The sequence below is a fragment of the Suncus etruscus genome, chromosome 11 (assembly GCF_024139225.1).
Source record: "Suncus etruscus isolate mSunEtr1 chromosome 11, mSunEtr1.pri.cur, whole genome shotgun sequence".
In the NCBI taxonomy this organism is placed as follows: Eukaryota; Metazoa; Chordata; class Mammalia; order Eulipotyphla; family Soricidae; genus Suncus; species Suncus etruscus.
Genome location: NC_064858.1, coordinates 74334547 through 74357400, shown reverse-complemented (window position 1 = coordinate 74357400; position 22854 = coordinate 74334547). Strand labels below are relative to the sequence as shown.

The window sequence follows — 22854 nt, the reverse complement described above, 5'->3', positions numbered from 1 at the left end:
TGCCTTCTGTCCTGTACTATCTTTCTCTCTCTTTTTTCCTTTCTGCATACTGGTTTCCTGTCTCAGTGCTGGTGATCAAACCCAAGGCCTCATACATGTAAAGCATGTGCTCTAACAAGGAGCTATATCTTGCTCCTAGATTATCTCAGTTTTTAACTTTAGGGCCGGAGAGATAGCATGGAGGTAAGGCGTTTGCCTTGCATCCAGAAGGATGGTGGTTTGAGATGGTGGTTCGAATCCCGGCATCCCATATGGTCCCCCGTGCCTGCCAGGAGCGCTTTCTGAGCCTGGAGCCAGGAGTAACCCCTGAACGCTGCCAGGTGTGACCCAAAAACAAACAAAAAAAATGTTTTTAATTTAATTGGGAAACTAAATATTTTGGGGGGCCCATACCTGGTAATTATCAGAAGTGGATCCGTACTCAAGAATTATTTCTGGTGGGGCTCAGGGATTGGGGTACCATATAGTATGTTAGGAATTGAACTCTGCTAGGCCATATGCAAGGCAAGCACTTTATCAGCTATACTAGCTCTCCACAAACTGTAAATTTGTGGGGAATCTACTCAAATTCAAACAGGAAGATAGATAAGGGCACCTGGCAATGAGTTTTTCAGGAAGTAAAAATGTGATTTAAACCAAAGTTTTTCAATTTTTTCTCTACTTTCTTTTTTTTTTTTTTTTTGGTTTTTGGGCCACACCCTGTGATGCTCAGGGGTTACTCCTGGCTATGCGCTCAGAAGTTGCTCCTGGCTTCTTGGGGGACCATATGGGACGCCGGGGGATCGAACCGTGGTCCGTCCTAGGCTAGCGCAGGCACCTTACCTCCAGCGCCACCGCCCGGCCCCTTTTCTCTACTTTCTAAAATTGTTTTTTGTTTTTTTGGTTTTTGGGCCACACCCGGCGGTGCTCAGGGGTTACTCCTGGCTGTCTGCTCAGAAATAGCTCCTGGCAGGCACGGGGGACCATATGGGACACCGGGATTCGAACCAACCACTTTTGGTCCTGGATCGGCTGCTTGCAAGGCAAACGCCGCTGTGCTATCTCTCCGGGCCCTACTTTCTAAAATTGTATTTTTCCTATAATACCCTGTCCTATCCTAGACTCATGCCTTGGTTCCCAACTTAAGAGAATTTCACTTGTGACCTATTTAGAATATTCTATGGACACACAGAAACCCAGAAGATGCCTAGAGAATTGCTTTTCCACCAATACTAAAGTAGCTCAATGGCAAGAATGCTGGATTCTCTTTGAGCTGAAGAAACCTGATGCCTGATAGGTTCTAAATAACTTGGGAATAGCCCAGAGAAATATGGGATGCTTGAGGAAATAAAAAAAACTTCTAGAAGAGCAAAAGGTTTTGATATACGAATATGAGAGAGAAATAATACATTGGGTAGGACACTTGCCTTGCACACTGTAGAGCAGTTGATCCTTGACATCCCCTATAGTCCCCTGTGCCTCACCAGGAATAATTAATTCCTGAGTACATAAATAGACGTGTGTGAACATCAACAGGTGGTCCCAAAATGAAACCAAAAAGAATGAGAGACTACCAAATATTCCACTCTGACAAGACCCTGATTAACTTTCAAGAATGCAAGGAATTCCAGCCAAAGCACTTGGGAGTTCATATATAATCTCTTTCCATAGCCATTCCTGGTTCTCTCTCCTCTAGATAAACCACACTCCTGAACTTTACTCCTCTCTTGCCATACTTCCTAATAAAAATGTTTTACTTAACTAGTCCTTTCCTCCTGAAATTCTTTTCTGTGAGAACAGACAATAAACCTGGGCAGCTCCAAAACACTGTGAGAAGGATTGAATTTATGCAGGTAAATAAAATGGACTTCAGGAGCATCTTATCTCATAGGACTGGGGAAATGCTGGTGGTATCCACACTGTGCAGGCATGCATGGCTCACTTTACCAGTCCTATCTCATCCCAAGGACTTCTCCAAGGACAACAAGGTGGATCAAACAGGACAGTTGTCGCACTCTCTCCATTGAAGCTACCATCTCCTTTTCTCCCTGTTTCTCCCACTCACATCATTTGGAGAGCCATCCATCAAATGATGTCAACATACCTGACATCAAAGCTATGTTCTATTTACGGATATCAATACACAGGCAGATAGATGGGGTGTATGTGGCTACAAAGGGAATTGGCAATGAGTGTTTTGGGAAATAATAAAACAAAGAAGAAATCGCAAGCACTCAAACAGGAAAGTCAAACATTTTGAGATGCAAATTTTGGAGTGAAGCCTCTGATTCTAATGTATAAAGTGCAGCTAAAGAAAAAAAGCTATCATTTTGGAGTTAGCACAAAGGCTGAAAGACTGAATCACATGCTTTCTATGCTGAAACCATAAGGTCTCAGAGAACTGTGGGACACAATATGCCCTCCCCCAGCATTATCAGATATAAGCTAAAACAAACAAAAAACTCAAAATACCATTTTGGTCATGTTGAAAGATAAGTAAACAGCATCACTATTGCCTAGTGCATAGGGATCCATGGACCTCATCAATGATTCTTGGCCAACTAGGCCATCAATTCTGTGCAAGGACCTAGAGAAAGAGTTAAAGGTCAGGCTCTATAGTGCTGATGATACCTGGGTCACCTAGTATTGCTGGGGGCCTCCAGGACTGCACCCTGCCCAGAAGCTCCAAGGAATATCTGGTATCAAGAGTCAAACCTGGTCAGGCATGTCAGGCATATGCCATTACCATTTTACTATCTTCTGGCCGTCAATGTCATCCATTTCCAAAAGGCCAGATGAAATTTTGGTTTCTGTTGGGTGCTCACCCAGTCTGGTACTGAGGATTACTAAAAGGGATACTTTTAGTTTGGTGCTCTGGGGACCATGTGGTCCCAGGGACTTATTGCAAGCAGCAAATAGGTAAAGGCTTAGTCATGTGGATAATAAAAGAACCCAAGGTCTCCCACAAAGTACTTTAACATTGAGCAATTTCTCTGTGGCACAGATAGAACTTTTTTTGTTTTATTTTGTTTTTATGTCACACCTTGCTGTGCTCTGGAGTTACTCCTGGCTCTGCACTCAAAAATCGCTCCTGGGAGCCAGAAAGATAGCACTGCTGTAGGATGTTTGCCTTGCATTACAGAAGGATGGTGGTTTGAATCCCGGAATCCCATATGGTCTCCTGAGCTTGCTGGGGCTATTTCTGAGCATAGAACCAGGAGTAGCCCCTGCGTGCTGTTGGGTGCTGGGTGTGGCCCAAAATGGATCGGCTGCCTGCCAGGCAAACACCCTATTGCTGTGCTGTCTCTCCAGTCCCAGATAGAACTTTCAACATTCTATTAAGAATCCAGAAACTGGGCCCGGAGAGATAGCTCAGCAGCGTTTGCCTTGCAAGCAGCTGATCCAGGACCAAAGGTGGTTGGTTCGAATCCCGGTGTCCCATATGGTCCCCCGTGCCTGCCAGGAGCTATTTCTGAGCAGACAGCCAGGAGTAACACCTGAGCATCGCCGGGTGTGACCCAAAAACCAAAAAAAAAAAAAAAAAAAAAAAGAATCCAGAAACTGGGGCCCGGAGAGAGAGATAGCACAGCGGTGTTTGCCTTGCAAGCAGCTGATCCAGGACCAACGATGGTTCCCGGTGTCCCATTTGGTCCCCCAGGCCTGCCAGGAGCTATTTCTGAGCAGACAGCCAGGAGTAATCCCTGAGCACCGCCGGCTGTGGCCCAAAGACCTAAAAAAAAAAAAAAAAAGAATCCAGAAACTGGAGCTGAAACAATAGTGTGATCACTGATAAGTATATCACCCCACATGGTCCCCTGAGCCTCACCAGGAGTTATCCCTGAGTGCAGAACCAAGAGTAAGCTCTGTGGCGCTAGAGGTAAGGTTGTCTGCCTTGCAAGCGCTAGCCAAGGAAGGACCGCGGTTCCATCTCCCTCCCGGCATCCCATATGGTCCTCCCAAGCCAGGGGCAATTTCTGAGCACTTAGCCAGGAGTAACCCCTGAACATCAAACGGGTGTGGCCGAAAAACCAAGAAAAAAAGAGTAAGCTCTGAGCACCAATAGTGTTGGACACCACACAATCCCCAAATAATCCAGAAAAACAACCCAACAGCCTTGCAAGGGTGTCTGTGTGGTGTGAGTGTGTGTGTGTGTGTGTGTGTGTGTGGTGTGGTGTGTAGGTAGAACATAGTAGTGCTTTGTTGCCATGGATGGCTGTTTCCCAAGGTGTCTGGGAAGATGACCCATCATAGTTCTTTACCTCTGCTACTGATTTGTTCTTTCCCAAAAAAATCCCCTCATGATAATGATGAAGGGTTGGGTTTTTGTTTTTGTTGTTGTTGTTGTTGTTGTTGTTTTGTGGGGGGAAAGCATACCCATCGGCTCTCAGGGATTATTCCTGGCTCTATGACCATAAATTACTCCTGGCAGGCTCAGGGGATCATATAGGATGCCAAGGATCAAACCTGGATCAGTCGTATGCAAGACAAAGACCCTAGCTGATATGCTAAAACTCCAGCCCTTCTTATATGCTAAAACTCCAGCCCTTCTTATCGCTCCAGCCAAAACCTCCAAAGAGCAAGTGCCCCTAGTGCGCTCCTATGGCCACCCCTCTTGGGGGCTGTTAGGATGTTGCCAGAACTCTGGTGAGGAGCCTGGGATGGGTCTGGGGGAGGGACTGGAGCCCAGGAGGTAAAACCCGCCCAGCAACTGTTACTAAAGGTCTTTGTTAGCAAGCCTAAGGAACACAATTAGGAGGCTGAAGAGCCTGAATAGTCCATCTACATCATCCTGAGCCCAGAATCTGCCCTACAGCAAGTAGAGGGAGCAGCTCAGCTGAGCAAAAGAAATTCCAGCGCCAACCGGTTTTTAGTTGTTAATGGGTTGATGGGTCCCCCTACTTCTAGCTAATGGGGGACATGAAGGCACTGCCTCTTGCTTTCCAGAGGCCATTGTTCCTGGGTCAGAACAGAACAAAAGGTTAAATCCCATCCTTCGGGGTGGGGGTGGGGTGGTTGAGGCTGCCACGCCTCTAGTTTCAAATCCCTTTACCTTTCAGCAAGGCTGGAGGTGGTGGTGATAGGTGGGACAGAAAAAGAATTGGGGGGGCTTACTCTTGGCGCAAGCGGTAAGGCGGTCTGCCTTGCCAGTGCTAGCTTAGGACGGGACCGCGGTTCGATCCCCCGGCATCCCATATGGTCCCCAAGCCAGAGCGATTTTCTGAGCGCATAGCCAGGAGTAAACCCTTGAGCATCACCGGGTGTGCCCCCCCCCCAAAAAAAAAAGAGAAGAAGACTTGGGGTGTGGGGGTGAGCTGACTGGGGGAGAGAGGACCCTGACTAGGTCCCAAAGTTACTGTCTACGAGCTTTTGTTTGGTAGGAATATGCATCCTCACTTCATCGACTTTTCTTTCTCCTATCACAATCCAGTTTCTCAGCAACTTCCTCCTGCTCCACCGAGTTCAAGATTTTAGTCTCTGCTTTGAAGTAGCCCATTGAAGGTTTCTGTTCACTCTTATCCCCCTAAGAAGCCGGCTCTGCTGAGGTGCAGAGCTCTCTCACACCGAGAGAGGTCAACATCTGCCCCAATAGAAAATATCTGATAGGTTTGTACTCTACCTACTACTTAAGTAATTTCTGAGAGCAGAGCCAGGAGTAACCCACTGAGCAATGCTGGGTGTGGCCCCAAAACATATGTACACACACACACACACACACACACACACACACACACACACAATATTAATTTTGGTGTAGGGACATCAAACATTCTATTTATTTTAGGTAAATGTCCCCTCAGCCAGCCCTGGGGTGCTCTTTCCCTGTAAAAGATGGCCAATGTGGGCCCGGAGAGATAGCACAGCGGCGTTTGCTTTGCAAGCAAACCGATCCAGGACCAAAGGTGGTTGGTTCGTTGGTTCGAATCCCGGTGTCCCACGTGGTCCCCCGTGCCTGCCTGGAGCTATTTCTGAGCAGACAGCCAGGAGTAACCCCTGAGCACCGCCGGGTGTGGCCCAAAAACCAAAAAAAAAAAAAGATGGCCGATGTTGAAGTCTGAGGTCACTTCTTAGATAAGCCCTGCCTCTGTCCCTCACCGTGTATAACCAAAATGACCTGTTTGAGCTCTTCCATCTTTCAAACTTCTAAAATTTATGCCTAGCTGTGCTCAGGATTTACTCCTGTCTGTACATTCAGAAATCACTCCTGGAAGTGCTTGGTGGATCATATAAAATGCAGGTCATTGCACACAAAGCAAGTGACTTGTATTCTGTACTATCTCTCTCTCGCCTCCCAACTAATAGTAATTTTAAATAGAACTCCTACCACATTGACTCATGCATCCATCCATATTTGTAGGACCACCAATCAGTAAGATTAGAACTATCGGGTACCTGTTGAGGGAAGATTTTGTGCAATGTTGGATCAATATGATTCATAATCTAGTTGAGAAACTAAAGCAAAGATAGTTATAAATAAGGCCTATTTTATTTTATCTTACTTGTTTTGGGGGACATAGCAGGCATGCAAGGCAAGCTACTTACCAACTATTACTATCTCTCCAGACCAGTCAGGCCTATTTAGGATGCTAATTCCATAGGAAGCATTATCACATAAGATTAAATGTTCAGGGCAAGAGAGAGACACTGGTTTGAACCCTGTCTTTACCTATGATCTCCCCAAGCATGGCCAGAAGAAATCCCTAATAGTAGAGTGGACTAAGCTCTCAGCACTACTGAGTGTGACTCAAAGACAAAACAAAACAATATAAAAGAATCAATTTTTAGGGTGGTAGGGAGAAAGTACAAGTGGTTAGGGCGCTTGCCTCGCATGCAGTTCACCAAGGTTCGATTTTAGGTTATAACATACTCTTCCCCATACCAAACATGCAACCCTAACACTCCAGGAACCCTTCTCAGACCAATATATAAAGCTCCCAAAATTGTGTCTTCTTTACTTGTCAGCTCCGCTACACAGTCTGTACTTTTCAGGGAATCTCATTTCATTTCACTTTTTTATTTTGTTTTTGTTTTTGTTTTTTGGGGTCATAACCCAGCAGCAATCAGAGGGTTACTTCTGGCTCTACACTCAGAACTTGCTCCTCGGCAGGCTCAGGGAACCCTATGGGATTGCTTGGGATTTTGAACCATCATTCTTTTGCATGCAAGGCAAATGCCCTACCCTCTAGCTATCTCTCCAGCCCCTCGCTTACACTTTTACCTTGTCTCACCTTGGTTCATTGTTTGGAGACTTTCAAGACCCTGAACAGACTCCCCCAACCCCTAAAAGTCCCATATTATATTGTATGTTTGGACAAAAATAACACTTGGAGTGGAAATATTATGTATCTGAAACTATTATGAATAGCTTTTAAGTTTTTGTTGACTTAATAAAAATAACAACAAAAAAAGGACAAAGTTTAAAAATAATATTAGGTACATAACAACAAATGCAAGTCCTGGAATGAAACATTGAAAAAATTGGAGTTCAGTGCTGCCAGTTTCAGAGCTGGGTTAGGAGGCTAACTGATACATTCGTGGGAGAAACTTGAGTTTACCGTTCTCTGCCAAGTGAAGCTAGAACTTACTTGATCAAAATTATGGGGAGAAATTATGAAGATGCAATTATTTCCACCCTACCTAGAACTGGCATAATGCTATGCCTGTTTTCCATTTCAGAAATTTTTTCACTTAAAAGAAGGCGAAGTCACTTTTTCTTTTCTGTAGAAAGGATCATTTGTGCCTTAGTCTTATCTACGCTGCTCATAAAAATGTCAAAACTCTACTAAGCTTTGCTAAGCTAAACCCCACTCTGCTCAAGGACTCCCACCAGATAAAACTTTCAGTCCAGTGGCTAGCTGTAAGAACAAGCCCTCAGCTCCTGATGGCAATAGCAGCTCAGCAGGGCCCAGTCTACTCCCAGTGATAGCTGTGTGTACGCCCTTAAGCCTCAGACTCACAGGACCCCAAGATAACCTCTGGAGGAACCCTTTTATTCTACAGTAGCGGGGCCAACAGTGGAGGATGTCAGGGAATGTTCCTTTTTGACTGATGTATACAGGCTTGGGCAGGATTAGGTTCACACTGTACATTTCATTGTTTCCAGAAATAGATTAAAAATGTATCTGCCCTATGAAAGGGCAGATGTGAAAACACTGCCTTTAATCATCAAGTTATAGGGCGGAGCTGTAGAGTCCTTATCTAGCATGTATGAAGCCCCAGGTTCATACCCTGGCACCCCATGTTCTCACAGGCACCATCAAGTTAGGTCCTGGCAGTTTCTAGTGCTTTAGGGATAGCCCAGAGCACTGCATCCCTGGACACAGCACAACTGGGGATGTCCCCTCTTTTTGAAAAGCTATATAAGCAGAAGAGAGGTAAACTAGAACCAATTAGGCAGATTAAAGATACTACCTGTGATTTGAGAGAAAAAAAAGAAATCTAGGAAGTGACAAGTTCCAAGAAGGTTCTTGCTTTGAAGTTTAGGTTTTGGGCAATACTGAGTTTACCCAGGATTTACTCCTGGCTCAGGAATCATTCCTAGTGAGGATTAGAGAATCATATAGTGTGTTGGGGTCAAACTCAGTTTGGCTGCTGTGTCTGTTATATGCCTACAGGGTATAGTATTTCTTCAGCTCCTCACACGACCCCCACCCAGTTATTTATATTATATATTATATATTTATATTAGTCTAGAAAGTTAAAATGGAAGGGAGAGCTAGAGAAATTATACAGGAGGGAAGGTACTTACTAGGAGGAACTGCTTAGGAGGAATGACTCCTTGCTAATCCCAAAAAGAGAAAATGATTCCCTAGAGATGTTAGGAATAGCCCAAGCTGATAGCACTTAACCACCTCCTTAGTCCACTGCTTATCAATTTTCTGTTCTTAGACATTGTACTTCTTTTTTTTTGTTTTTTTTTTTGTTTGTTTGTTTGTTGTTTTGGGCCACACCTGTTTGATGCTCAGGGGTTACTCTTGGCTAAGCGCTCAGAAATTGCCCCTGGCTTGGGGGGACCATATGGGACACCGGGGGATGGAACCTCGGTCCTTCTTTGGCTAGCGCTTGCAAGGCAAACACACCTTACCTCTAGCGCCACCTCACCGGCCCCAGACATTATACTTCTTAGCATGTCCTTATTATTAAGTGCTCAAAGGTAGCTTTCATCTTTTCAAATCTAATAGACTATTTCCAACCCACATTTTCCAGAACAAGCTCAGAGATTAAGACACTTGCCCTGTATGCAATTGACTCAGACACCATTTATGATTCTCCAATCTCTGCCAAGAGTGATCCCTGAGCACAGAGCCAGGATAAACCCTATAGCTCACCAACCTACCCACTAAAAATTTAAACTCAATCCATATTTTTTTAATTTTTTAATAAAATATTTATCTAAGCACCATGATTACAAGCATGTTTAAAGTTGGGTTTCAGTCATAAACAGAATACCCCCCTTCACCAGTGCAACATTCCCACCACCAATGCCCCCTTCCTCCCTCACCCCTGCCTGTATTGAGACAGGCATTCTACTTATCTCATTCTTTAACATTGTCATGCTAGTTGTTAATGTAGTTAGTTTCCCTAACAGCATTCACCATTCTTTGTGATGAGCTTCAAATTGTGAGCCAGCCTTTCCTGCCCTTCCAGCCCTTAATTCTATTGTTTCTGGGCCTTATTATAATAATGTCTTTAATTTTTCTTAAAACTGGGTTTTTAGATGAGTGAGACTATTCTGTGTCTATCTCTCTCCCTCTGACTTATTTCACTCAACATAATAGATTCAATGTACATCCAAGTATAGAAAAATTTCATGACCTCATCTCTCCTGACAGCTGCATAATATTCCATGTGTATCTGTACTACAGATGTATGTGTACTAGGGAGTGACACAAGTTCATAAAGTTTCTTTAGCCATTCATAGGTTGAAGGGCATCTTGGTTGTTTTTAGAGTCTGGCTATTATAAATAACACTGCAATGAATATGGTGTGAGGAAGGGATTCTTGAATTGTATTTTTGTGTTCTAGGGTATATCCCTAGGAATGGTATAGCTGGATCATATGGGAGCTCAGTTTCCAGTTTTTTGAGGAATCTCCATGTTTTCCATAAAGGCTGAACTAGACGGCATTCCCACCAGCAGTAAATAAGAGTTCCTTTCTCTCCACATCCCCACCAGCACTGTCAATCCATATTTTTCTTGACTGTGCCTTGTTATATGAGACCTTCTGCTTCTAGGCATTTGAATAGAGATGATCTTTGGACAGATAAACATCAAATTGTGTCTTTAAGCTAGAACTCTCCTCTTTAAATCCATGAATATCTTCCTATGGACTTTGTTTTGAATTTGGTTTTGGGGTCATATTTTGCAGTGCTCAGGGATTATTCCTGGCTCTGTGCTCAACACTCCTTATAGGTCTCAGGACATCATATGTAGTGCCCAGGAATCAAACCTAGGTTAGCAGCACGCAAGGTAAAAACACTATACTATTATTCCAGTCTCATTTATATGGTCATCTTACAGGTATCTCTGACACTACAAAACCAAAATCATCATTGTTTCATTTTCATCCTGCTCTTCCTAGAGTTCTTGTCTCCAGACTATAACCACTATTTACAATGGAGTCAAATACCAGAATCCTCACCCCATTGCAGGCAGTTACCTTTACCTGCAGAGTCTGCACTTACTGGGACCCATCTTTCTGTTGCTCTGACTTCATTACACTCTTCATCATCTTTAACAGCAGGTATCTGGTCTCTTTAAGGGTCTCTGACCTTCTATTTCTCTTTCTTTCTTCAGATGAGCCCTTTAAATGCTAATTAAGTATTTCTCAACCAGGGTCTATATATTTCATGGGGGTACAGGTGAAAATTGTGTAAATGGTGGCCCTCACAGCATGAGACTGTCTCTAGTATAGGATGGTTGGAAACATGGTTGGAAGAAAGCCACAGCCAGAAAAAAGTTGAGAAACACTACTCCAAAAACACTATTTTTCCTTAACACCATAAGAGTGAGCTTGTTAACAAACTGCAAACATGTTCAACTCCTTTGTGTTCAGCTATCCTTTGGGGGGTGAGGAGGAGAGGTAGCACATCAGGAAGGATCCCTTGTCTCCACCCCACATGGTCTCCCAAGACCACAGGAATGATTCCTGAGCACAGTGACACAAGTAAGCCCCAAGAACAGTCAATGATTACCCCCGGAGTCTTTATGATCTAATCATGAAGAGCTCTCTGTATTTCCTGACAATCGTTCATAGAGTATGCTGATCCCTGTTGTCATACAACTGTAAAATTCACTTTGTATTTTTTCCTTTTAGCTTTTCTGAGTTAATTAGTACAAATACTCTTAATTACATCAACCTTGATCCTCAGATGATTTATGTTAAACTCTGGCTAACATAAGTGGAAGGGAAAGCAGCAGAGAGCTAGAAGCTTGGCTGGCTCAATAAGATCCAAGAGGCTACTCAACAACCCTTGGCTGAAATGCACCTTTTCTCATTACTCTTTCTGGCTTCTTGTGTGCCACTCCTTGCTGATGACCTGTCCATTCCAGGGTTGGCATTAACATGAACACAATGAATACCGCAAACTGCAGGTGGCTGAAAACAAGCAACATGTGGCAGCCATGAACTCCTGGGAAACCAGCCAACTAATGAGTCTCAGAATTTACTCCCTTCTTCTACACTTGCAATTCAATTTAGTGAATGATTCTCATCTTCCAGAATTCTCTGGAATGTTCTTTCAAGATTCTCTGAAATGTTTTGCTTCCAGCATGATGCAGATTCAGTCTTTTCCTTACCTATTAAATAATGCTAACCATTTCCACTTTGTATCCTTATTACAACCTTTACATAATTTTTTGTTGTTGTTTTTGTTGTTCTGGGCCATACCTAGAGATGTTCAGGGGTTACTTCTGGCTCTTTACTCAGGAATTACCCCTGGCCATGCTGGGATGCTGGGAATTGAACTTGAGTCAGCCCGTATAAGGCAAATGTCCTACCCTCTCTACTATCTCTCCAGCCCCTAAATAGTTCATCATTCTTTTGCATCTAAAATAATATATAAATATATATTCATTGTAATTGCCTCAGCAAAAAATTGTTTCCTTCCTTCCTTCCTTCCTTCCTTCCTTCCTTCCTTCCTTCCTTCCTTCCTTCCTTCCTTCCTTCCTTCCCTTTTTTCTTTTCTTTTCTTTTCTTTTTTTTTGTTTTTTGGGCCACACCCAGCATTGCTCAGGGGTTACTCCTGGCTGTCTGCTCAGAAATAGCTCCTGGCAGGAGGCACGGGGGACCACGTGGGACACCGGGATTTGAACCAACCACCTTTGGTCCTGGATTGGCTGCTTGCAAGGCAAACACCGCTGTGCTTTCTTTCTTTCTTTCTTTCTTTCTTTCTTTCTTTCTTTCTTTCTTTCTTTCTTTCTTTCTTTCTTTCTTTCTTTCTTTCTTTCTTTCTTTCTTTCTTTCTTTCTTTCTTTTCTTTCTTTCTTTTCTTTCTTTCTTTCTTTCTTTCTTTCTTTCTTTCTTTCTTTCTTTCTTTCTTTCTTTCTTTCTTTCCTTTCTTTCTTTCTTTCTTTCTTTCTTTCTTCCTTCCTCCTTCCTTCCTTCCTTCCTTTCTCTCTCTCTCTCCCTTCCTTCCTTCCTTCCTTCCTTCCTTCCTTCCTTCCTTCCTTCCTTCCTTCCTTCCTTCCCTCCTTCTTTCTTTCTTTCTTTCTTTCTTTCTTTCTTTCTTTCTTTCTTTCTTTCTTTCTTTCTTTCTTTCTTTCTTTCTTGCTTGCTTGGTTCCTTCCTTCCTTCCTTCCTTCCTTCCTTCCTTCCTCCCTTCCTTCCTTCCTTCCTTCCTTCCTTCCTTTTTTTCCCTTTCCTTTTCTTTTTTTTTCTTTCTTTCTTGGAGTACTAGGCAGTACTAGAAATCTAATCTGGGGCTTCTACATGCAAAGCATATGCTCTGGCCCCTTGAGTCACCTCCTTGGCCCAGAATTGTTATACTTAAGGGAATGTTCCTATGTGCCATGTATACCTAGCATACTAAACTTAACCTCATAGGAGGAAAGGAAAAAAATGAAGAAGGAAGAGAGAGAAGAGAAAGTTGGAACTGAAGGAGAGACACAAAAGGGCTGGCACAATTGTCAACAGCCCATAAGGCAATCGTATAGAGTTTGGCTGACCAGGCTCAAACCCCAGCATTTCATATGGTTCCCTGAGTTCTTCCAGGAGTAATTCCTGAGTGTAGGTTCAGAGACACCCCCAAACATTGCCAGGTGTGGCCCAAATGCAAAAATGACAAAAGGAGAGACACTTAGAAGGTAGAGAAGGTGGTGAGGAGTAGACTCATAAGAAAGACCTATAGTCTTGCATTTCATGACACTCAAGAGCTAAACTTTATCCTGGCAATATTTTGAAATCACTCAAACAAACCTTTTGAGGAGAGTGAGGGAAGGGTTGAGCATAGAGTGACTTGAAACAACATAGAAAGAGCATGGCTCTGGGCTGGTGAGATAGCATGGAGATAAGGCGTTTGCCTTCCATGCAGAAGGACAGTGGTTCGAATCCCAGCATCCCATATGGTCCACCGTGCCTGCCAGGGGCGATTTCTGAGCATAGAGCCAGGAGTAACCCCTGAGCATGCCGGGTGTGGACCCCCCCCCCCAAAAAAAAGAGCATGGCTCTAACAGGAATCCAGGCAAGTTTGATGGCTCTAGGAGGGAGTGTAGTTGGGGAGACCTTGTGAAGGTCAAAGGCCTAGACCAAGAACAGGTGAAGGCAGAATCAGAGGGGCCCAGGCTGGGAGGAAGGAAGATGGGGATACCATGTCTTCCCCACAATCATTTGGCTAGCATAGTCGACCCTGACAACCTAGTTCTGAGCTCTGTGCAACATCTTGTCATGGGCCTAGGAGAAACCTCTAAGGGAGCAGGCTTCCTTATCATCATATCATGATGATAACGGCACTACTTGAAGAGACCCCAGTTAAAATGAAACCGAATTCCACAAAACGGGTTCAGGAACTAACCTGTTCCCACTGAATACAACTCAATTCATTTCCTAAATTCCTCAGTCACCCTAATACCAAGAACATCATGCTAAAGAATTACATTTTTATATGAAAGGAGGTTAAGAATGATTCAAGCACTGAATGATGCTTAGAATCCAAGGGCAGAGAACCCTGAGCAGCAGCAGGCCCTGGGGGGAAGATGGGAGACTTGGAGATCATGAAGGAAAAAGATGAAAGGGCAGTGAAGGTTAAGTTTTGAGGGGGTCAAGTTTATGAAATCTCTGTGCTCATGGTAGCCCCTGGAAAAGCATACCTTATGGCAAAGTCAACATTCTGTCCTGGATAATTCTAAGCCAGGGGCCTGGGAAACTGAAAGGATAAGATCTAAAGTCAGAACAAGATAGAGAAGGGGGGCCAGAGCAGTGGCTCGGGGTGTAAGGCGTCTGTCTTGCGCATGCTAGCCTAGGACAAACCACAGCTCGATTTCCCAATGTCCCATATGGTCCCCAAGCAAGGAGGGATTTCTGAGCGCATAGCCAGGAGTAACCCCTGAGCGTCACCGGGTATGGCCCCAAAACAAACAAACAAACAAAAGACAGAGAAGGGAAAAGGCTTACCGGAAAGAGCATGGCTCGAAGCTCCAGGTAGAGCACATTGTCCTCATAGAACTCCTTCAGGCCCTGGAGGAGGTAGTCCCTGAAGACAGGAGCAAATTGCACGAGGCCAGCAATGTCGAAGAAGATGCTTTCGAACTTGGACCATATAAGATCTTGGCTTGCATAAGTCACATCTGGGTTCTCGGTCATCAGAGTAAAATTCTTCAGCAGGCTGTTCAGGACACAAAGTGACACATGGAGGAGGACTCAGGCCACTGTTTGGCTCTTTACCAAGAAGTAAACCAGGGTGCAGCTTAGTGAGCAGTAAAGACAGGACCCTAACATTCCGGTGAAGGAATCAATCCTAAAATGGAGGTGTGCTCCCCAGAAGATATCTCTTAGGGTCTCCTATTCCCATCCCAGTTCTTAGCAAATTGATGATGCCATGGCACTTATAGCTCTTTGGGGTGTGGAGGAAACACTCCATCTTGAATTATGTCTCTTCACCCCTTCCAAATTTATATTTTGAAATCCTAGCCCTTAGTGTGATTATAGTTGAAGATCTGTTAAATATATGTGGTTTATTTTGTTTTGTTTTGTTTTTGTTATTGTTTTTTGGGTCACATCCGGCAGTGCTCAGGGGTTGCTCCTGGCTCTGCGCTCAGAAATCGCTCCTGGCTCAGAAGACTATATGGGATGTCGGGATTCGAACCATCGACCTTCTGTATGAAAGGCAAATGCTCAACCTCCATGCTATCTATCCAGCCCCAATATATATGGTTTCTATGATAAGGCGATCTTAATTACTTTATTACCATTAAGGTCATGAGTGGGGTAAGTTGGGAGCTCCCTAATATCCTGTGTCAGACAGTGGTGCACATACAGAGGACTATGTATATTTCCACCTGAAAAACCAGAAACATGGCAAACCAGGAAAGAGGTCTTAGGAGAAACAAACTTGCCAATCCAGGAACTGCTCCTGGAACTTAAATTCTACCTCCAGACTGGGCAGAAAATACTTCTTTTGGCAGGTGGGGTAGAGGTATTAAGTTTGGGCCATACCTGGTGGTGCTCACGGGATCACATGGTGCTGAGGACTAAATTTGGGTAGGCTGTACCTTATCCTTTACTATCTCCCCAGACCCAGGAAATGCACTTATTAACTGCCCACTATGTGGCATTTTCTGTTACAGTAGCCCCAGCAACTACTACAAGGGTTATGATGGACATGAGCACTGCCTGGTCCACCATGAGCACCCTGACTAGACATTTCCTACTGTGTGGATGTGGGCAACCTCCTTAACCATGCTGAGCATCAATCACCTTATTAAACATAAAGGGAAATAACTCCTTGAAATCACTCTTAGGGATTCTATGATTAAAATGTGAGTATGATGTCTAATATTACTGAACAAGTTCCTTAGAAAGTTATTTTCTTTAGCTTTCAATCTATCTCATCCACCAGCAGGAATGTCATTGCTTCTGGTGTTACAGTCTTTTCTTTTCTCTAGTCTTATTACACATTAAGTCAAATCCCAATTTATTGGGAATTCATTCAGGAACATGGTTGCCATTACTATATTTTATAGATTTAAGTAGAATTTTAAATGTGCCAGGAACTTATGGGCAAAAAAAAAAAAAAAAAACAATTGAAAGCTTTTGCCAAGGAAATTATTCTATAAAGTTAAAAGGCCTCCTAGTCCTAGTCCATGGAGATGCTCAATGGACTAGAACACAAGCAGGAAGTGTGGTTTCTAACTCTAGTACCACATGGTACTCTACTTCTGAGTAGAGTCAGGAATAGCCCCTGAGAACCACTAAGTATGGCTGAAACACCAAACACTTTAAAAGAAAGGAAAAACTTGAGAGATAGAACAGGATATAAGGTACTTGTTTTGCATACAGATGTCCCTAATTTGATACCTACCAAATATGGGCTCAGAGCATCCCCAGGAATTATTCCTGTGCACAAAGCCAGGAATAGCCCCTGAGCTATTCCCCAACCCCAACCCCAAAGAAAAAATAAAATTAAAAAGGTCTTCTGATTTGGGGGAAGGTGGGATAGGGGATATCTCTATACCAGGAATTGATGTGTTGAAGGCAGACTTCCTACAACTAATCTACATACTCAGCCACTGATTGTTGTTTTTGATTTTATATCTGGGGGCTACTCCCAGATCTGTGCTCAGGGGTAGCTTCAATTGGTGTGCAGAGGATCATAAATGCAGTGCCAGGGACTCTTGCATGTGAAGCATGTGCCCTAGTCCATTGCATATTGAATGCCACCCTTGTTTTTTCTTATGTTTTTGGTCCACACCTGGCTGTTCTCTGAAGCAACTTCTGATTTAGTGTTCATGTGTAAACCTCCAACTATGCTTGGGGAAACTTCTAATATTGGAAATCAAACCCAGAACCTCACACATACTCTACCACTGTGCTACATTCCTGGTCTGACCCCTGAATTTGGGGGTGGGCGGGTATTCAGCTATACTCAAAGATGCTCTAAGTATTTAAATACCTAATTTTTAGGGGTGGGGGAGAGATAGCACAGTGGTAGGGCATTTGCCTTGCACACAGCCAACTCAGGACAGAAGGTGGTTTGATTCCCAGCATCCCATTGGTTCCCCCAAGCCTGCCAGGGGCAATTTCTGAGTGCAGAACCAGGAGTAACCCCTGGGCATAGTCATGTATGACCCTCCCAAAAAACTTATTTTTTTGTTTTGTTTTGTTTTGGGGTCACACTCAGCCTAGTAGTAATAGCAGTGCCTTAAACCTGTACTATTTATCCAGACAGTGCTTTGTTGTTTTGGTGTGACATGCAATGCTGGATGCTGCTCCTAACTCTATGCTTGAAGATCACTCCAGGTAGTGATTACTGGCAGAGTTTGGAGACCATATGCAGTACCATCGATTTAAACTGGTATTGACAGGATGCAAGGCAAGTGCGTTAACTCTTGTGTAGTCTCTCAGGTTCAAGGCAAGTTTTTTCTTTTTTGATCATACACAGCTGTGGTCAAGGATCATTCTTGGTGGTACTTGGGGGATCATGTATATCTCAAATCTATACTATCTCTCTGATCCCCAACACTAGCTTTGTATTAAAGCTTCTGCGGGGCTGGAGAGATAGCATGGAGGTAAGGCGTTTGCTTTTCCTTCAGAAGGTCAGTGGTTAGAATCCCGACATCCCATATGGTCCCCTGAGCCTGCCAGGAGCAATTTCTGAGAGTCAGGAGTAACCCCTGAGCGCTGCCGAGTGTGACCTAAAAAACAAACAAACAAAGAAAGTTTCTGCAACCAGGAGAATTATACCACATATTGCTGCTCCCTGGGACTGGCACATGACTAGTTTTTTTCTGAATTTCACTTACTTGTTGTCAAACTCAGTGACATTCTGCAGCTGCTTACGGTAATTTTCTAGCAAAATCCACTCTGAACATTCTGTTAATGGTAGAGGGTCAGGGGGAGATGGGTGTGCAAATTTGAACTTCAGGCCCCCCCTTGGGGTGTGACAGAAATGGCAATGGGGCCTGTATGTCACATTTTTCACCAGCCAGTTCATATTCAAAATGCCAAAGTCATGGAGGTGTAAGGCAGCACCTGGAAGGAAGAAACAAAAATAAGATTGGAAAACTTGAGTAAAATTTCAGTGCTCTGGGGCCGGAGAAATAGCATGGAAGTAAGGCGTTTGCCTTGAATACAGAAAGACGGTGGTTCGAATCCCGGCATCCCATATGGTTCCTTGAGCCTGCCAGGAGCGATTTCTGAGCATGGAGCCAGGAGGAACCCCTGAGCGCTGCGGGGTGTGACCCAAAAATAAAAAACAAACAAACAAACAAAAAAGTTCAGTGCTCAGTGAGGACTGTAGATAGATAAGAAAAAGTGGCAAGCACAAAGATTTCTATCTGGCTCAGTTCTGTAAATTAAATGAATGGTACTATCCTTTCTAGCTCAAATTGTTCTAGGCCTATATCATCTTTGCATTACTATAGTTCTTGACTTTCTCGTTTCAGTTTTAGAAGGGGTATCTTGACTGCTTCCTTTGCTAGAGAGGAGCCAGGGTAGTCTCATTCAGAAAAACAGACTTGTTTGCAGGCTTGGGTTAGGTTGGAGGCTGTATCATTATATATATATCTCATATCATATATCATATCAGGCTGTTGGGAACTCTACCTAGTTTTTTTTTTTTCTTCTTCTTCTTTTTTTTCCCGCCCCTACCTAGTTTTGTTGTATTTTGTTTTTATCTTTTGGGTTTTGGGCCACATCTAGTTGTGTTCTGGGGTTATTTTTTTTTTTCTTTTTTTTTTTTTTTTGGGTCACACCCGGCAGTGCTCAGGGGTTACTCCTGGCTGTTTGCTCAGAAATAGCTCCTGGCAGGCACGGGGGACCATATGGGACACCAGGATTCGAACCAACCACCTTTGGTCCTGGATCGGCTGCTTGCAAGGAAAATGCCGCTGTGCTATCTCTCTGGGCCCTTTTTTTTTTTTTTTTTTTTTTTTTTTTTTGGTTTTTGGGCCACACCCAGTAACGCTCAGGGGTTACTCCTGGCTACGCGCTCAGAAGTTGCTCCTGGCTTGGGGGACCATATGGGACACCGGTGGATCGAACCGCGGTCCGTCCAAGGCTAGCGCAGGCAAGGCAGGCACCTTACCTTTAGCGCCACTGCCCGGCCCCTCTGGGCCCTTTTTTAAATATTTTTTTAAATTTAAGTAACATGATCATATTTGGGTTACAGTCATAACCAGAATAACACCCCTTCACCAGTGCAACATTAACCCCTCCCCCTTCCCCTCCCCTGCCTGTATTCGAGACAGGCATTCTACTACAGTTATTTGTTTTTAAGTTCAGTAAGTTGTATTTTTTTCCTTAAAGGATAAGAGTAAAAATATATAGTAAAGGTGTGATAGTGGCAATCGCCAATGTTTGCATAGGTCCAGAAAAATGGAGAAAATGGAAAAAAAAATCCTTGACCTGATTACAAAAATGTCTCACCCCAGAAGTTTATTGGCATAAGACAGACTCTGGGTTCCAGGCATACCAGTCTATCCAACGCCAGTCATTCTCAAGGTCCCAGTGAAACTTTTTCACACTTTAGCTATCGTTGGTATCAGACTCTTATACTTAAAGACTCTGGATTCTGTGCATTTCTTTCATCGATGTCAGGCTGATATGGAGCATCCTCTAGTTTCAGCATACCATTAAATGCGGAGCGATCTGCCCTGCATGCAGACTGTTGCTGAGTTGCCTGGGTGTTGGGAGCACTCTTTGGAGTAAGTCAATGCCAAAGCAGTGGTAGGTCTTCCCTGGAAGAGGCTTGGATCCTGGTAATGTTATAGACAATTGTGGTTGTTTCCATAGATGGTATCCATTGTTCAGGTGTGTGTGGTTGATGCCCATTCTTCTGAGGCCTGAGCCAAATCATTATGCCAATGTTCAGGGTAAAAGGCCTAATTACATTACCAAATTTGTGTTCCCATCTCTATTAGATAAGAACTTGTTTGCATATGTATTATTTTCCCATTTTAATGTGCCTATGCAAAAGAGAAGCAATGCCACAAGATATTGTTGGTGCATCTGGGGCCCGAAGAATAAAGTCCAACATTTCCCGTAACTTGGTATAAATGTGAAATCTATACAGAGTTACTCTTTTTTTTTTTTTTTGGTTTTTTGGGCCACACCCGGTGACGCTCAGGGGTTACTCCTGGCTATGCGCTCAGAAGTCGCTCCTGGCTTGGGGGACCATATGGGACGCCGGGGGATCGAACCGCGGTCCGTCCAAGGCTAGCGCAGGCAAGGCAGGCACCTTACCGTTAGCGCCACCGCCCGGCCCCACAGAGTTACTCTTATACCAGTATTGCTTATAAAACAGATCTCACAGGGGGAAAATCAAACAATTAAATAACTAATCTAGTGGGCAAAATTGTCACTATGTGAGGATATTCGAAAAGAATTATAGATGTTAAGGGAATACATCTGAGATATACAAAAGAGATACATGTGACCATTTTATGTTTTAAAAAGAAAAAAAAGAAAGAAAACAAGGGTATTTGAAGACAACAGGTGATAGTTGAATTTGAGACATGTTTTGTGGCATTACGGAACCCAATATTGTCCTTGAACTAGGGGTTTTGCTGAAGCTGATTCCGGTATCATGCAACAGTCCATAGTTTGATGGGAGCATGAGGGGCCACCAAGCAGGGGTCAACAGGCATGTTGGTTGTAATTATTTGTAGAGGCATGAGCTGGGGACCGAGAGGATATCTTTCAATGAGGAGCTGGATGGTGGTGTTGGTGTAGAAGGTCAGTCTTGGTGTCTACCCAATTAGGAACTGAGGATAAAGAGGGTTGAATAAGGGGAAGATAATGGTTCAGGGTTTGGGTATGAGGAGGTAGGAGAGACACAGGGGTGAGGGGAGAGGCAATACATAAAAGACTAGACAATAAAGGTCAATTTGAGTGTTTTATCAAAATCTTGGGCATCCTGATTCTATTCCTAGGAACAATCTAGGATCAGGAACGTTTTTGGATAATGCTTTAAAAAACCGCCAGCGCGGTTTTCAAAAATAGTATTACTAGCAAACAAAACAGGGGTCCAATATACGTAGGGGAGCGGTTTCCCTCCTCCGCCCGCCTCCCAGGGCCCGAGTTGCCAGGGCCGGCCATGATAACCCGTCTGGCGTGGGGGGTCCCAGTCTCCTGGACCCAGTGTTCGGTCCAGGAGATCTGTGGCCCGCTGTCTGACCAGCGACCCTGACATACCAGAAAAAAAGAGGGACGGCTTTCCTGGCATGTGTGCTCTGCTGGGTCCAACTTCGAGCTCCCTCTCCAGTTTGAAAATTGAAAGGGGCTGGGGTTATTTTCAACTCTGTAATCTGGGAGTCTAACCCCAATGGACATGCACTAGTCCATTGAACTCTCTCTCCAGCTCTATCTACCGGTATATGTTTTTTGGGGAGAAAAAAAATGGCAGAGAGATGGCGGCACCAGTAGTGTCTGCAGCAGCAGCAGCAGCAGCAGCAGCAGCAGCAGCAGCAGCAGCAGCAGCAGCAGCAGCAGCAGCAGCAGCAGCAGGACAGAGGAGCCTGGAGATTATGACAGGAGTTTATCCCTAGGCAACCCTGAGGGTGAAATTCCTGAAATCCCCAAACTCAGCAACCAAGCACCATAATTCCTAGAAAAGAATTAAAGGAAGATCACCAGATTGGATACATATTCAGCTTTACTGAAAGACGAGCAATTTCAAGGTCCTTTTCAGAGCTATTTTTCTTCTCCTGGAAGCAGTGATTTTGTATCCAAGATGAATGAGCAGTTACTCTCTTACTTTGCCCACAAGAACAAAGAAACATTTGTTTAAGGGAAATATCTTGACTTTATTTAGAACTATAACTTCAATGGCAATATCAGCTGCCAGTATAGTTTTTTCTATCTTCTCATCCTCTAAAACCAATATCTCTAAATATTTACCTTTGGGCATCTTCTTTAGAATATTAAAGACCCCACTCTTCTCAATGAGATTCTTAGCCTGGAAAAAGTGCATACTGGGTGGGAAAGTCTGGGTCCTTTTGGCCTCCATCATCTCAGCTCTTTTGAGCAACATGAGCTTTGAATTGGCAAGCTCCTCTTCTTCCTTCAGCACCAGATGCCCCCCCAGGCGCATCATCTTCTCTTTCATTAGCAGCTGGTTCCGTGTGTCATTTATGGGGATGGCTGAGCAGAATGAAATAGTCACCCCCCAAAATAGGGAGAACAGGACAGCCTGTGCAGGGGGGTTCTCCGCCAATAGCATGATGCCTGAAAAAGGAAATAGTTCAGATGTAGACTCAATGTAGATTCAAAAGGTAAGATGCTTGCTTCGCAGTTATCAAACCTGAATTTGATTTCTGACATCCATAAAGCAAGTGCCTTACTTACTGTACTCTGTCTGACCATTAAAGTGTTTCACTTTTGGGCTACAGGGCATTTGCCTTGCATGGGGTGACCTGAGTTCAGTCCTGGCATCCTATATTGCTTCAAGGATCACTCCTGCCAGGAGTGATTTCTGAGTACAGAGCCCCCCCCAATAAAAGTGTTTCACTTTTTTTTTTGTTTTGTTTTTGGGCCACACCCTGTGATGCTCAGGGGTTACTCCTGGCTATGCGCTCAGAAGTTGCTCCTGGCTTCTTGGGGGACCATATGGGGCGCCGGGGGATCGAACCGCGGTCCGTCCTAGGCTAGCGCAGGCAAGGCAGGCACCTTACCTCCAGCGCCACCGCCCGGCCCCAAGTGTTTCACTTTTAAATATACTAAGAG

General features: G+C 44.0%; 1 protein-coding gene across 1 annotated transcript in view; it reads right to left on the bottom strand.

Moving 5' to 3' along the window:
- Positions 1-22240, bottom strand: part of ADA2 (adenosine deaminase 2) — a 51180-nt gene extending 28940 nt beyond the window's left edge. Inside the window, exons 1-3 of the mRNA XM_049783424.1 lie at positions 22030-22240; positions 17934-18162; positions 14587-14797 (exon numbers count right to left, since the gene is read on the bottom strand). Of these exons, the coding sequence (XP_049639381.1) occupies positions 14587-14797; positions 17934-18162; positions 22030-22237 (648 nt within the window). The 5' untranslated portion in view covers positions 22238-22240. The remainder of the gene's footprint in view (positions 1-14586; positions 14798-17933; positions 18163-22029) is intronic.
- Between the last annotated feature and the right edge of the window lie 614 nt (positions 22241-22854).